The sequence below is a fragment of the Chelonia mydas genome, chromosome 2 (assembly GCF_015237465.2).
Source record: "Chelonia mydas isolate rCheMyd1 chromosome 2, rCheMyd1.pri.v2, whole genome shotgun sequence".
In the NCBI taxonomy this organism is placed as follows: domain Eukaryota; kingdom Metazoa; phylum Chordata; order Testudines; family Cheloniidae; genus Chelonia; species Chelonia mydas.
The window spans coordinates 234367847-234383082 of record NC_057850.1 but is presented as its reverse complement, the minus strand read 5'-3'; the positions used below and the strand labels follow the sequence as shown (position 1 = coordinate 234383082).

Here is a 15236-nt window from a genome sequence, read left to right as displayed (position 1 = left end):
AGAGGTATGTGGGAAACACTCATAGCTAAGACAATGAGAAATTACCTATACATTTGTCCTTTGAAAGGATCACACTGAATAAGTCCCAAGACACCTAGCTACTGCTCTTTCCTTTACGAACCGTCGCTTGTCCTGAGGTGAGAGGAAAAACCTCAGAGCCAACAAAACTCTCCAGAAATTACATTTTTAATAGTTCACCATAAAAAAAATAAAGATTCTTGCCACATGTTTTTCATGAACACCTACTTTTTCATTATAAAGCTCTTTTATAACATTTCTTAATTTGGTTTTGTTTGTTTGTTTCATTAACATCCTGTTTTTTCTCAGAGGCAATCTTTTGTCTTAAGTAGCAGAACTGGCATCACAGCCACAAATCAAATTCTCAAATACGAAAATATCTGGTGTAACCTGCCAAACTTAAATCTTTGGTACAGTAGAACCTCAGAGTTACAAACTCACTCAACCGTATACCTCATTCGGAGCCGGAAGTACGCAATCAGGCAGAAGCAGAGAATACTAAAAGAAAAAAGTACAATACTGTGGCTAAATGTAACATATAAAAGGAAAGCAGCATTTTGCTTCTGCATAGTTTCAAAGCTGTATTAAGTCAATGTGCAGTTGTAAACTTTTGAAAGAACAACCATAACACTTTGTTCAGAGTTATAAACAACCTCCATTCCCAAGGTGTTTATAACTCTGAGGTTCTACTATGTTTGTTTATTTCTACGCTGAGGTTCTACTGGAATTTAGTGACAACCACAGTACAATCCAGTACTGTATATTCAAACCCTCTTTCTCCATGACTGCTGCCTCAAGAGGGGTAGCTGATAATGTGCCTGAGCAATACTTACGAGGGGTGCCATTGAAGTCAGTATGGCTAAATGTGTGATGAGGTGCTATACAACATACACATTAGAGAATAGGTCCACAGCGATTACCGGTGAAATGTCATAAATTGTGACCTTCAGGATACCGGGGTTCTAGTATATATGATCAGAGGACAAATATAGGTCTAGTTTGTGCCATTCAGTCACAGTTTGGTCTTCCTCCTGGAGCTTTCAGGCATGCAGAGACTTCATACCTGCTGCAACAGTCCTTTCTGTGGTGCAGCTTATTTCCCCTGTGAAAGCTGACAAGTAAAAAGTAATCTGAGATTAATGAAGGATATAACTTAACAAAAATGACTATTGACTGGTTTGGGTGGGGGGGGGCACGGGTTGGTGGTGGGAGTGTGTGAGGTTTTAATTTAGGGTCTCTTTGGTTTCTTATTTTCTGCCCATCACCAATGACATCTGTGTGCCTGATATGGATTGCAAAAAAGCACCTTTCTAATTGTGAAAGAGAATTTGTATTTTTTGTTTTGTTTCTGTGTTTATTCAAGAGCTTCCATTTTTCATGTTATCTTTGTAACCATTCAGATTTGAAAATTGTTCTTCTCTGGAGATTCAGCAGTTAATCAGGAAGTGAGAACATTAGCACGAAAGCTTGAGGCTAGTGTACTTGTGCAAGTTAAGATACTGGAAAAAGGTCTGTAAAGAGCTGTTTCCCACCAAACCTGATCATAAAGAGAAAGAACCTACTTCATGTCTTAGGGGTCCAAACAAACATTTATAAAACACTGCTCAGAATTTAATAGCCAATACAGCATCTCTCACCTGTTATAAGCAAAATAATCATTACACTTAAGCACAACAGCACAAAATTGGGGAATAAGGATTAGAGTAGTAGGGTTATTTTAGTACTGGAAACAAAATGTTTACTTTGTGTTTACCAGCTGAAATAAAATTTGCTTCTGTGCAATATTTTAAGAATTATTTTTAATGACAGTCTGTTCTCCTCTACAGTGAAATCTGTTAGTAGAACACTTCACCTTCTGTTATGAGTATTCCACGTCATGGTTCTTGTTTTAGATCATTTATACTACTTCATTTCATTATATTACAAGAACAGATGCCATAAAAATAAGTTTGATTAATCTTTCCAATATGTTGAAATCAGTATATCAAAAAGGTTATTTTTTAGACATGCATATGGTGGATAGACCCATCATGCATTAATATTATGGTTATTTGTACTGTATTATAGATGGGACTGCACCCTCCATCCCAGGACTACAGTGCAGAAGCTGGACTTTGTCTGTAATAATTGCTCCCTGATGCCGCTGGGCTATGCACTGGAACTGTGAGCAAGGAGTCTCTCTCTCCTGTGTGCTCAATATTTACTACATGGAAAAAAAATTAAAGAACATCAAGTTCAAAGTCATGTGCTCAAAAGTTAGGAAATGCCTGAATTAAGTTGGCCTGTGCATCCTTAATTCAGCATCCTTGAACATATGCATTATGGTAGTCTTTAATTACATCATCCTTAGGTCTGTCAATTAACCGCAGTTAACTCAGATGATTAACTCAAAAAATTAATCGTGATTAAAAAAATTAATCATGATTAATCGCAGTTTTAATCGCACTGTTAAACAATAGACTATCAACTGAAATTTATTAAATATTTTTGGATGTTTTTCTACATGTTCAAATATATTGATTTCAATTACAACACAGAATATAAAGTGTACAGTGCTCACTTTCTATTTTTTATTACAAATGTTTGCACTGTAAAAATGACAAAAGAAATAATATTTTTCAGTTCACCTCATACAAGTATTGTAGTTCAATTACTTTATCCTGAAAGTGCAACTTACAAATGAAGATTTTTTTTTTGTTACCTAACAGCACTCAAAAACAAAACAATGTAAAACTTTTGAGCCTACAAGTCCACTCAGTCCTACATTTTGTGCAGCCAATCGCTCAGACAAACAAGTTCGTTTATATTTATTGGAGATCATGCTGCCTGCTTCTTATTTACAATGTCACCAGGCATTCACGTGGCTTTTTTGAAGCCGGCAGTGCAAGGTATTTACGTGCCAGATATGCTAAACATTCCTATCCCCCTTCATGCTTCAGCCACCATTCCAGAGGACATGCGTTTGTGCTGATTACGGTTGTTAAAAATCAATGTGTTAATTAAATTTGTGACTGAACACCTTGGGGGAGAACTGTATGACTCCTGTTCTGTTTTACCTGCCATATATTTCATGTTATAGCAGTCTCATGATGACCCAGCACATGTTCGTTTTAAGAACACTTTCACTGCAGATTTGACAAAACACAAAGAAGGTACCAATGTGTGATTTCTAAAGACAGCTACAACACTCGATCCAAGGTTTAAGAATCTGAGGTGCCTTCCAAAATCTGAGAGGGATGAGGTGTGGAACATGCTTTCAGAAGTCTTAAGAGTAACACTCCAATGTGGAAACTACAGAACCTGAACCATCAAAAAAGAAAATCAACCTTCTGCTGGTGGCATCTGACTAATGATGATGAAAATGAAAATGCATCAGTCTGCACTGCTTTAGATTGTTATCGAGCAGAACCCATGATCAGCATGGATGCCTGTCCTCTGGAATGGTGGTTGAAGCATGAAGGGACATATGAATCTTTACTACATCTGGCACATAAATATCTCATGATGCCGGCTACTACAGTGCCATGTGTATGCCTGTTCTTACTTTCAGGTGACATTGTAAACAAGAAGTGGGCAGCATTATCTCCTGCAAATATAAACAAACTTGTTTGAACGATTGGCTGAACAAGAAGAAGGACTGAATGGACTTGGAGGCTCTAAAGTTTTTACATTGTTTTGTTTTTGAATGCAGGGTTTTTTTGTATATATTTCTACATTTGTAAGTTCAACTTTCATGATAAAGTGATTGCACAACAGTACTTGTATTAGGTGAATTGAAAAATACTATTTCTTTTGTTTTTTACAGTGCAAATATTTGTAATAAAAATAAATATTAAGTGAGCACTGTACCCTTTGTATTCTGTTGTAATTGAAATCAATATATTTGAAAATGTAGAAGACATCAAAAATATTTAAATAAATGGTATTCAATTAGTGTTTAACAGTGCAATTAATCATGATTAATTTTTTTAATCGCTTGACAGCCCTAATCATCACATACAATTTTTTCATAGGACCTCTGCCTCATTCGGTGCACTGCATGGGTGGTGCTCCCTTACTGAATAGCTATTCAATATATTTTCCCCTTGTTCAATCTGTGGTCTCATGCCTTATTTACTGCATGCTATTCAAATCCTGCTCTGAAGACAGAATTATTAATTTTCTCATGGGCTTTTCTGTGACACTCATCCCTATAGTGTCTGAGTGCTTCACAAACTTTAATTAATTTGTTTTCACAATATAGGGTAGCCAGGGTGCCCAGTGTTCAACCGTAAAGTCTGGTAGAAAAGGGGACCTGACAGTGTCCGGTCACCACAGGTCGGGGAGGTGGGGAGGCACCGGATCGTCACCTGTGCCAGCCCCTACTCAGCCAGGACAGCCTCCTACTTGTGTCAGCTGCAGCTCCCTCCCAACCTGGATGAGGGTGAGGAGAAGGGAAGAGCAGTGAGCGATGGGGGCAGGGCTTGAGGGGCAAAGGTGGGGCCTCGAGTGGAAGAGGCGAGGTGGAGGATGTTCTGGCACTCCTGCTGGAGATTTTAAATATTACAAAGTTTGCAACACCCCACCCCAGTGAGAGGAGGGAGGTGGTAGTATCTCCATTTCACACACTGGTAACTGAGGCACAGAAATATTAAGATAAAAAGTACCCACCAATTTGAGTGCTCAGAGATGCCTAGGACCTGATTTTTCAGAGTGAGCATTATACCACACTTTATATGTTTGAAGTACAGCTCCCATTGACTTCTGTTGCAGCTGTGAGAGCTCAGCATTTCTGCGTCTTAGACCCCAGGTTTAAGTGACTTGAGTAACATCAGATGGCAGAGGCAGGGATAGAATATACTTCTTCAGGACAGCATTCTACTACCTTAATCACGAGATTCATCCTTTTTCATCCTGAAGTCCCCTGCCTTGTTCATTACTCTCTTATCAGCTTCTTCAACAAATGAAGCAGAGGTCCTATAGATCACTGCCTCCTTTAGTACACAACCCTGATGCATCCCCAGGACAGGTCTATGCTGTGCATTGAATGAGGCAAGAGTCCCATGAAAACAATAGAATGTGATCATGTAATTAAAGACTGTATCATAAAGTATAAGCACAAACGGTCTGAATTAAGGTTGCACAGGCAACCTTAATTCTGGTATTTCCTGACTTTTGAGTGCTTGACTTTGTAACTTCATTGTTCTTTTAATGTAGTTTTTGTGTGTGTAATAATTACTTAAGCTGTGTAAATAGAATTATTGAAATGTTTTACCATGCAGTTTCAGTGACTGGATCCCCTCTTGTGTTCATCCATTAAGATTCCTCAGAATTTAAAATGCCCAGTTTGGTCAACTTAGCTGATTTTCAGTGTTTGAGTAGTTTTATTATAAAATTTAGTACAATAATGATAGAAAAATAATTACTTTTCTGAAAAAGTGCTATGTTTCCATATTTAGGGGCTTGATTCATGAGTGCAGATCTATAACCATGTGCTTTGAAAGAATCTGCTATTGCCTACATATGCACAAGCTTATTAATTGATTTCACATGATTAAGAGCAATTGCACATAATGTATCTGAAAGCAATCGAGGCTATCCAGTTAACTCTGGGTCACAAGTCTTAAAATTTTTTAACTGGGTCACAAAAAAATTATTACTGTCACTGCACAAAGTTTTTACCATATTGTTTCTTAATTACACTGAAATGCTTATTCTTTTGATGTAGCATATTGTTGTTATATATATAATATTTTACTAGTGGTACTAAATAGAAGGTTTGCCTTGCACTCGTACAAATATGTTTTCGTGGGAAACATGCTTCAAAGAGAATATCAGAAGCTGAGTTTCTGTAACTTTCTTGACCCACTAAATGTAATGTGCCTTCTCCTTAGTTTACCTCAGTAATAGCACATACAGGTGGATTTTGCCTTTCAGGAAGAAAACTACTTTCCAAATAAAGAAATAGTTGCTTGATGCAGAGATTTTCACAGCTATTTACTTTGCTTAGTACATCAGAATTTCAAGTTACATGCTTCTGCAGGTGTCCAATTTACTGTACATTTGGTTCCATGTATATCAAAATCTGTGTTATATTGGAAGAAAAAGCGTTCCTGATTACTGCAGTATTAAATAATTTTTTTTTAAAGGATGCATCTGTTGATTATGGCATTGTGGTGGTAGTGCTGTAGCTAGCATTGAGAATACACTTTCTGTCTAAGCACCTATATCAGATGGTAACTTTTTGATTAAAAAAAAAAAAAACCAAACATTCTATTCTCCATGAGTTATCCAAGTTTGGTTTCTTGATATTTTTTCTTGTGCTTGGCTAACTGAAAAGCTCTTTTGTTTCAAATGTACAAACTTATCGTGTTCACTAAGGAATGTCCCGTTTCTATGTGTGGAGTAGAAATGAGAGAAAGAATGAAGGTGTGTTTCAAAGACATGTATTGCGCATGTTGAGCATATTGTCATTCTCTGATGATGATGAAGGTTACAGAGAACCATAAACATTCATGGCTGTTTATAAACCAGATAAAGGTAGAGTGTTTGTCTAGAAAACTTTCAATGTAAGATCCTCAATTCTACAAACACTGAAGCATGTGTATAGCTTTATCCTTGTGAAAAGTACCAGGGACTGTAACGGGACTCCTCATGTGAGTAAAGTTGTGTGCGCTTCAGTTTGGTGGATTGAGATCTAAATGAATAAACAACAAACGATCCGGCAAACTAAAAGGAGGGGCTGAGAGAGAAGGACACGGTAGATAATAATACTAAGATCACATGTGGTTATCTCTATTTCGGTGAGCAATGCTTGCATCTTAAATGTTCCCTTACCTACTGGGTTTATTTAGACTATGGGTTGATAATTATATCACCTAAAAATTTATCACCTTACACAGCTCCAGATATATATAAGCATCACCAAGAGCCACACAAAGTGAAATAAAAGCAGCTGACTGTTGGTGTGTGTGACTCCACATACCTGTGTAGAGCGCATGTCTGTGCATGCCTGAAATTCAAAGAGATGATTCCTACAGTAACTGACTCTGCTACATTGTAGACATACATAAGACATTAATTTTAACACCATGTGCTATGACACTATATATCAAATCTGGGGAGGAGGTACTGTTTATGTGAGTAACAAATCTAAATGTCCTGTTTTTTGCTTGTTTAAAGCAACTCTGCATTCCACAATGTATACATTGTTGTACACCACCTGTAATTGTAAATAATGTCTATGATCCTTACCTATTATTTTCAGTTATACAAAATTTACCATATTCTGATATATAGTTGCAGTTTTCATTAAGACCAATAAATCTGAAAAAAGGTAAAACTTGTTACTGCATATTTGTGACTTACATTGTAGTTATCCTTTACAATTGATTTATAAACAGCTTTTTCTGTATAGAAAATATCTGGTTTGGAGTTCTAGTTTACATTCATAAAGCAGTTCTAGGCAGGTTCAAGATGCTGGTTAACCTTTGAAATGTGTTACTTGCCTGGTGCTTGAGAGATAGATGACTAAGAAGTGCATATTATAGCCTCTCAAAACATAGGATCATCAATCTTCAAGTAGCTTGGCTTCAAGCAGTGCCCTGCTATCCAGGATGCACAAAGCATACCTACGACTCAGAGAAGCTCAGTGCATCCAGCCTCTGAGTTTTGCGGACTCTCAGACAAAATGTCAATTGGACATTACTGAATGCCTCTGCCTTGCTTTAATATCTCTTCAATAATTTAATATATTGTCTGGATCTGTGTGCTGAACTCATAACCCATCACTTATCATTTTGCTGATTGATGCCTCTGCCAATGGAATTTAAATCCGTGCTTTGAATTGTGCTGATTACAATATAATACTTCTGTTTGGTCACATGGGTAATTAAAATCATAAATTTCTATTGAATCACATAGTTATAAAAATGCTTTTGATTCTCTTTTCCTAATGGAAGTCCTTTAATTACATTGGTCTAAATTTGGAAGTACTCTATTCCCAATTCTGACATTAAAAATTATAGGCACAGTGAATAATATATGTATTTTTAATTTGCACTTCTGGAAAGTAAAATCAATCAATTAACAGAGCTTTTTTTCATTCTTTGAAGCCATAAATACCTTTCAATTCTGTTAATGAAGTTCTGTGGTAAACAATATATAAAACTCTCTGTACTTTGTTCAGGAATAATGCACTGTTATGTGAGATTAGTTGGCATTGTTGGCATTAGTAATTCCATTATTTCAGTAATTGAAATACACTTGCAAAAAAAATCTATCTATAATTTAATGGCGAAGAGCCAGATCCTGCAGAATCTTATTCAGGAAAAGAATCCGTATGGACTTCAATGGGATTATGTATGTGTAGAAGGGTTTGCAAGACTGGGATGCAAACACTGCACCAATTTAAACCTCATTTAATTTAGTGAAATCACATGAGACATAAATTCGTCCAACATTTGGCCCTAAATATTTTAAAGGGACTCTGTCAAATTAAAACATCATATTTCTGTGATATTATTTTACCTACTGTTATTACATGTTACAGCTTAGATTGCCACAAATCTGAAAGAGATTTTATATATAGGTGTATTTCCCCAGTTCTTTTTGGTTTGATCACTTAGTGCATTTGACAGCACTTTTAGGATAATCATTTTTCACTGTTTCCTCTGTATAATTAGTTAGTTTCCCCTTATATTTATGGGAGCTTTTCAGAAAACAACCTTGGAGAGAATAAATGGGAAAGAAATTCAGAAGCAGATGCAGTACCTGTTACAACTTTTAACTTATTCTTTTTAAATTAACTAGCATTGAAGTTGAATGTATCTCTTTATTTAAGTCCTTTAGTAAGCTGCCTAATGACCGGACTAGATTCATTAGTCAACAAATTGTGCATTACCTCTTTATTTTATGCATTTATGTTGTGTAACATTTTAAAACCTTATTTACCTTAATATGGATTTTCTTCCATGTCATTTCATACTTACTGTTAAACTCTAGCAGTGCATTATGATAACAATTCTCTAGATAAATGTTACAGAAAAGCCACAGCGATGAAGTAACTGTGCTTGTAATGTTAAACAAGACTTTTGATCTTTGAAGTATATATTTCCATTTTGGATATAATAATTGCAATTTAAAAATTGGAATATTAAAGGAGAACATCTTCTTTACTTCCAGGATGAAGATGGGACAGAGGAGGACAACAGCAGAGTTGAACCAGTTGGACATGCAGACAGTGGTTTGGAGATCACCACCAACTTTTCCTTAGAGTAAGTTACTGCTGCAATTCCATCATTTTTAACAGTAAGATTTAGAGTAGTAAAGAATTCTTACTGTCACCAGATTGATGATAATAATAAACAAAACACAACAATAAACAAAAATAAAAATAATAATAAACAATAAACAAAACAAAGCATGTAACATGCATTTTATTTTGACTGCAACTCTGCATAAAACAGGTCCTTCCTTTTGCCCTTTGCACCTTGGGCATCTTTTAGACCCAGTGTTAAAGGGTCCAGACTAGTGATTCAGCAGCAGAGATATAGAGCATTTTCAGAGCCATTGCTATAGTATGGTTGGGTGGGTAGATTGGTCTATCTCCGCAGAAGATGCTTAACCCTAGGGCATTTTAGGGTTTGGTGCTAATGATGGGGGAAGGAATGGGCCCAACTGGCTGTCCCAAAATATTGGCAGGTGAGACTTTGGGTATTAAAGACCTTTATACCTTTCATAAATGCAGTAAACAAGTCACAGGAAAGGAGGAGTTTTGCAGGGGAGGACTACCCAGACAAAACAGAACTCCACACTGGTGATGAGCCTAACCTGAAACTCCCCTTCACACTAGAAAAGATTCAGTGACTGATGGTTTTATGATGAAACCTGAAATCCAGGGAGTTTTGCCCTTTGAGTTTCATTACAAAGACCTGACCCAGACCTGGCTGTGATGTTGGTTGGGAAATGGTCCATTATGCTCCGAACATTTTAAAATTCTTCCTTTTGTTTGTAGAGCTGCTGATTGTTATAGGGATTAAAGAGAGTGAGTTAAGTATTATAATAAGTGCATTAATTTGCATTAAACAATAGCGTGTTTCATATCCTAGTTGCAAAATACTTTATGAAGTATTATGAATTCAAAATACTATTTGCTAATTAGAGTATATAAAAATTTTGTATCAAATATAATGCTGCTTGTTTCTATCTTTAAACTGATTTTTGTACCAACATCTTATCTTATCTTCTTTTTTTCTTTCTTTTTTTAAACATCACCTCTCCTGTATGCTTAGAGATGAGCTCAGAAAAACACATCAGTTAAAAATGTAGTGGGAACTTTCTTAGTGCTTGTGCACAGGGTGCAGCAGTGCATACGACGGGGGTGTGATTTCTAAAGTGCACCAACGTGTTGGGCACTAACTAGCCCATGTAGATCCTGTTGGTATTTGCTAAAAGTTCTCCAGTGGACTTCAATATAGGATTGTTTCAAACAGTGCTACGTTAGAGCGTGTTAGGAAATGTGTGCATTTAGTGCACACCAGCAGAGTCTACACAGGTCAGTTAGTGCGCAAGACATTGGTGCACTTTACAAATCAACCCCCATATAGTGTGCCTTGCCACACGGTGTAGACAAGCACTTAATACCATGTGAGTGCTTTGCATTTTCATGTGGGAATCTCAGGGTTAGGAGCAAAATGAACTGTGTGATATGGCGCAGGTACCGTGAATGCCACTGTAGGTATGTCTACACTACAAAGAAAAACCCATGGCACCGAGTCTCAGAGCCCGAGTCAATTGGCTCAGGCTTGTGGGGCTTGGGCTGCAGAGCAAAAAATAGCAGAGTAGACATTCCTGCTCAAGCTGGAGCCTGGGCTCTGAAACCTGGTGATGGGGGAGGGTCTTGGAGTTTGGGAATATCTACCCTGCTGTTTTTAGCCCTTCAGCCCACGCCCCACAAGCCTGAGTCAATTGACCCAGGCTCTGAGACTCAGTGCCTTGGGTTTTTCTTTGCTGTGTAGATGTACTGTTACTGAACTTCTGGTTTTTGCTGGCCTCTAGTACTGTACATTTTTCACATTCTCTGGTACTATATACAGTACATTTGACAGTTGGCTTGCCTCTTGAATAAGGACAAACAAGATTTTACCTACAGTCAGTACAGATACACATGGCCAGATGCAATGGCCTATGGATGTCATGAGGGGACAGACCGATCACTGCCACACCAAATGACACCATTTTATCCAAAATGTTGTGCCTGATACTGGACAGCACGACATCATTCAGAGGAAGGTTCAAGAAATCCTAAACCTAAATTGATTAGGCAAGGACAAATTTTCCTTTACTTTTCCATGTCCATTTTATGGGGCTCAGGATCTGGGAGTTTTGGCTGTTTGCAGAAGAAAGGCAGTTGTGGGAGCAGAAGCTATGAATAAACTTGAATAGATCATGGGAAAAAGGATGTCCTCTATGGTTTAAGCAATTCAGAATCTGGGGCTTGGTTATGGAAACTGTCTTGTCCTCGGTGTCCAGTTTTATTGGATTATGGAGTATTGCATATCCCTTACAAAAGTTCTAGTTACATCACATGGATTGCCACTCTTATATTCCTCTCTGCCCTCAGAACTGAGAACAAAGCAAAATGTGTTCCTTAGAACAGAAGGATATACAACAACCTATAATGAGTTGAGTATAAAATATTGCTCGGGCATGTAGGAATGAAATCAGGAGGGCCAAATCGCACCTGGAGCTGCAGCTAGCAAGAAATGTCAAGAGTAACAAGAAGGGTTTCTTCAGGTATGTTGGCAACAAGAAGAAAGCCAAGGAAAGTGTGGGCCCCTTACTGAATGAGGGAGGCAACCTAGTGACAGAGGATGAGGAAAAAGCTAATGTACTCAATGCTTTTTTTGCCTCTGTCTTCACGAACAAGGTCAGCTCCCAGACTACTGCACTGGGCATCACAGCATGGGGAGTAGATGGCCAGCCCTCAGTGGAGAAAGAGGTGTTTAGGGACTATTTAGAAAAGCTGGACGTGCACAAGTCCATGGGGCCAGACAAGTTGGCATCCGAGAGTGCTAAAGGAATTGGCGGCTGTGACTGCAGAGCCATTGGCCATTATCTTTGAAAACTCGTGGCGAACGGGGGAAGTCCCAGATGACTGGAAAAAGGCTAATGTAGTGCCAATCTTTAAAAAAGGGAAGAAGGAGGACCCTGGGAACTACAGGCCGGTCAGCCTCACCTCAGTCCCCGGAAAAATCATGGAGCAGGTCCTCAAAGAATCAATCCTGAAGCACTTACATGAGAGGAAAGTGATCAGGAACAGTCAGCATGGATTCACCAAGGGAAGGTCATGCCTGACTAATCTAATCGCCTTCTATGATGAGATTACTGGTTCCGTGGATGAAGGGAAAGCAGTGGATGTATTGTTTCTTGACTTTAGCAAAGCTTTTGACACGGTCTCCCACAGTATTCTTGTCAGCAAGTTAAAGAAGTATGGGCTGGATGAATGCACTATAAGGTGGGTAGAAAGTTGGCTAGATTGTCGGGCTCAACGGGTAGTGATCAATGGCTCCATGTCTAGTTGGCAGCCGGTGTCAAGTGGAGTGCCCCAGGGGTCGGTCCTGGGGCCGGTTTTGTTCAATATCTTCATAAATGATCTGGAGGATGGTGTGGATTGCACCCTCAGCAAATTTGCGGATGATACTAAACTAGGAGGAGTGGTAGATACGCTGGAGGGCAGGGATAGGATACAGAGGGACCTAGACAAATTGGAGAATTGGGCCAAAAGAAATCTGATGAGGTTCAATAAGGATAAGTGCAGGGTCCTGCACTTAGGACGGAAGAACCCAATGCACCGCTACAGACTAGGGACCGAATGGCTTGGCAGCAGTTCTGCGGAAAAGGACCTAGGGGTTACAGTGGACGAGAAGCTGGATATGAGTCAGCAGTGTGCCCTTGTTGCCAGGAAGGCCAATGGCATTTTGGGATGTATAAGTAGGGGCATAGCGAGCAGATCGAGGGACGTGATCGTTCCCCTCTATTCGACACTGGTGAGGCCTCATCTGGAGTACTGTGTCCAGTTTTGGGCCCCACACTACAAGGAGGATGTGGATAAATTGGAGAGAGTCCAGCGAAGGGCAACAAAAATGATTAGGGGTCTGGAACACATGACCTATGAGGAGAGGCTGAGGGAACTGGGATTGTTTAGTCTGCAGAAGAGAAGAATGAGGGGGGATTTGATAGCTACTTTCAACTACCTGAGAGGTGGTTCCAGAGAGGATTGTTCTAGACTATTCTCAATGGTAGAAGAGGACAGGACAAGGAGTAATGGTCTCAAGTTGCAGTGGGGGAGGTTTAGGTTGGATATTAGGAAAAACTTTTTCACCAAGAGGGTGGTGAAACACTGGAAAGTGTTACCTAGGGAGGTGGTAGAATCTCCTTCCTTGGAAGTTTTTAAGGTCAGGCTTGACAAAGCCCTGGCTGGGATGATTTAATTGGGGATTGGTCCTGCTTTGAGCAGGGGGTTGGACTAGATGACCTCCTGAGGTCCCTTCCAACCCTGATATTCTATGATTCTATGAATGAGCAAAAGGTACTTCTTGCAACACTTTCTGGATTTAGTTGATTCTTGGAAGACCTTGTGCACAGCTCATGTGCAGTGGGAATCAAACACTGTTATGATGCATGAAGATTGGGACAGCAAAAAATACTGAATATTATAATGCTCTCAAGTAAATCAGTGGTTTACCATCATCTGGAGAATTGATCAGTTCTTGGTCATCCGATCTCAAAGAAGTCATAGTGCTAACAGAGGGGCAGTGAAAATGAACATAGGCATGGAAACATTTCCATGGAGTAATTTGGAAAGATGGGAACAGTGTGGTTTAGAGAAGGGGACATGAGATAAAGCTATACCAAACAAATATGATAGAAAGGTCGGTACATTTATCTTTTTTTGTTATATAATTAAAAAGGTAGATTCAATTAAAGCCAAAGGCAGTAAATTCAAATCAGCTAAAGGAAAATATTTTTTTATGCAATACACAATTAACGTGTAGAATTCATTGTCACATGATACCACAGAGAGATGACTTTAGTAGGATTTTAAAAAAAGATTGGACATTTATATAGATTATGAGGCCACTTTACGTATAATTTATGTAGGATTTTAAAAAAATGTGGAAGAGACATAAAGCAGTCTCTAGCTGACAGATGTAAGAGGAGAAAAATCCCTTAAGGTCAGGTTACTCCATCACGTCCATTTTGGGGTTTCTTGAACCTTCCTCTGAATGATGTCATGCTGTCCAGTATCAGGCACGATATTTTGGATAAAATGGTGTCATTTGGCATGGCAGTGATGGGTCTGTCCCCTCATGACATCCATAGGCCATTGCATCTGGCCATGTGTATCTGTACTGACTGTAGGTAAAATCTTGTTTGTCCTTATACAAGAGGCAAGCCAACTGTCAAATGTACTGTATATAGCACCAGAGAATATGAAATATGTACAGTACTAGAGGCCAGCAAAAACCAGAAGTTCAGATTTGGGTTCAGAGCTTTTGTTCCCAGAGTTTTGGAGTGTTTAGATTTGGGGTCTTGACTGATGATTAGTCTGTCTACAGCTTGTAATGTTTTATGGCTTTTGGCTCCCAGACCAAACATCCCCAAAATGTGTGGATGTTCTGAACTCAGGATTTGCTTCAGGCTTACTTCTGATTCCTTCAGAAATCTTTTCTTGAGCTTTTTGGACCTTTGGCTTATTTGATTTTCTCTTTCCAAAGCAAAAAGTAAAACACAGAACTAGTTCTGCTTGACTATATGGCATATTAAACATTTTCTTTGAGAAGACAGAAATATAGATCTATAAATACACATAGCAAACAGAAATAATTGTAGTAAGCTCACTACAGTAGAACCTCCAAGTTATGAACACCTCGGGAATGTAGGTTGTTTGTAACTGAACAAAACATTTTGGTTGTTCTTTCAAAAGTTTACAACTGAATATTGACTTAATACAGCTTTGAAACTTTACTATGCAGAAGAAAAATGCTGCTTTTAACCATCTTAATTTAATGAAACAATCACAGAAACAGTTTCCTTACCTTGTTAATCTTTTTTTAATCTTTTCCTTTATTTTTTAGTAGTTTACGTTTCACACAGTAATGTAATGTGTTTGCTTTTTTGTTCTTATCTCTGCTGCTGATCGTGTACTTCCAGTTTCAAGTGAGGTGTAGCTGCCT

At 38.5% G+C, this 15236-nt stretch overlaps 1 protein-coding gene across 16 annotated transcripts in view; it reads left to right on the top strand.

The window, feature by feature from the left end:
• The window catches only part of PARD3 (par-3 family cell polarity regulator), a 645228-nt gene that overhangs the window by 355823 nt on the left and 274169 nt on the right, over positions 1–15236 (top strand). For all 16 annotated transcript variants that reach the window (XM_043541461.1, XM_043541458.1, XM_037890968.2 and 13 more), the window contains one exon: positions 9181–9272. In XM_043541461.1, coding sequence (XP_043397396.1) covers positions 9181–9272 — 92 coding nt within the window. The remainder of the gene's footprint in view (positions 1–9180; positions 9273–15236) is intronic.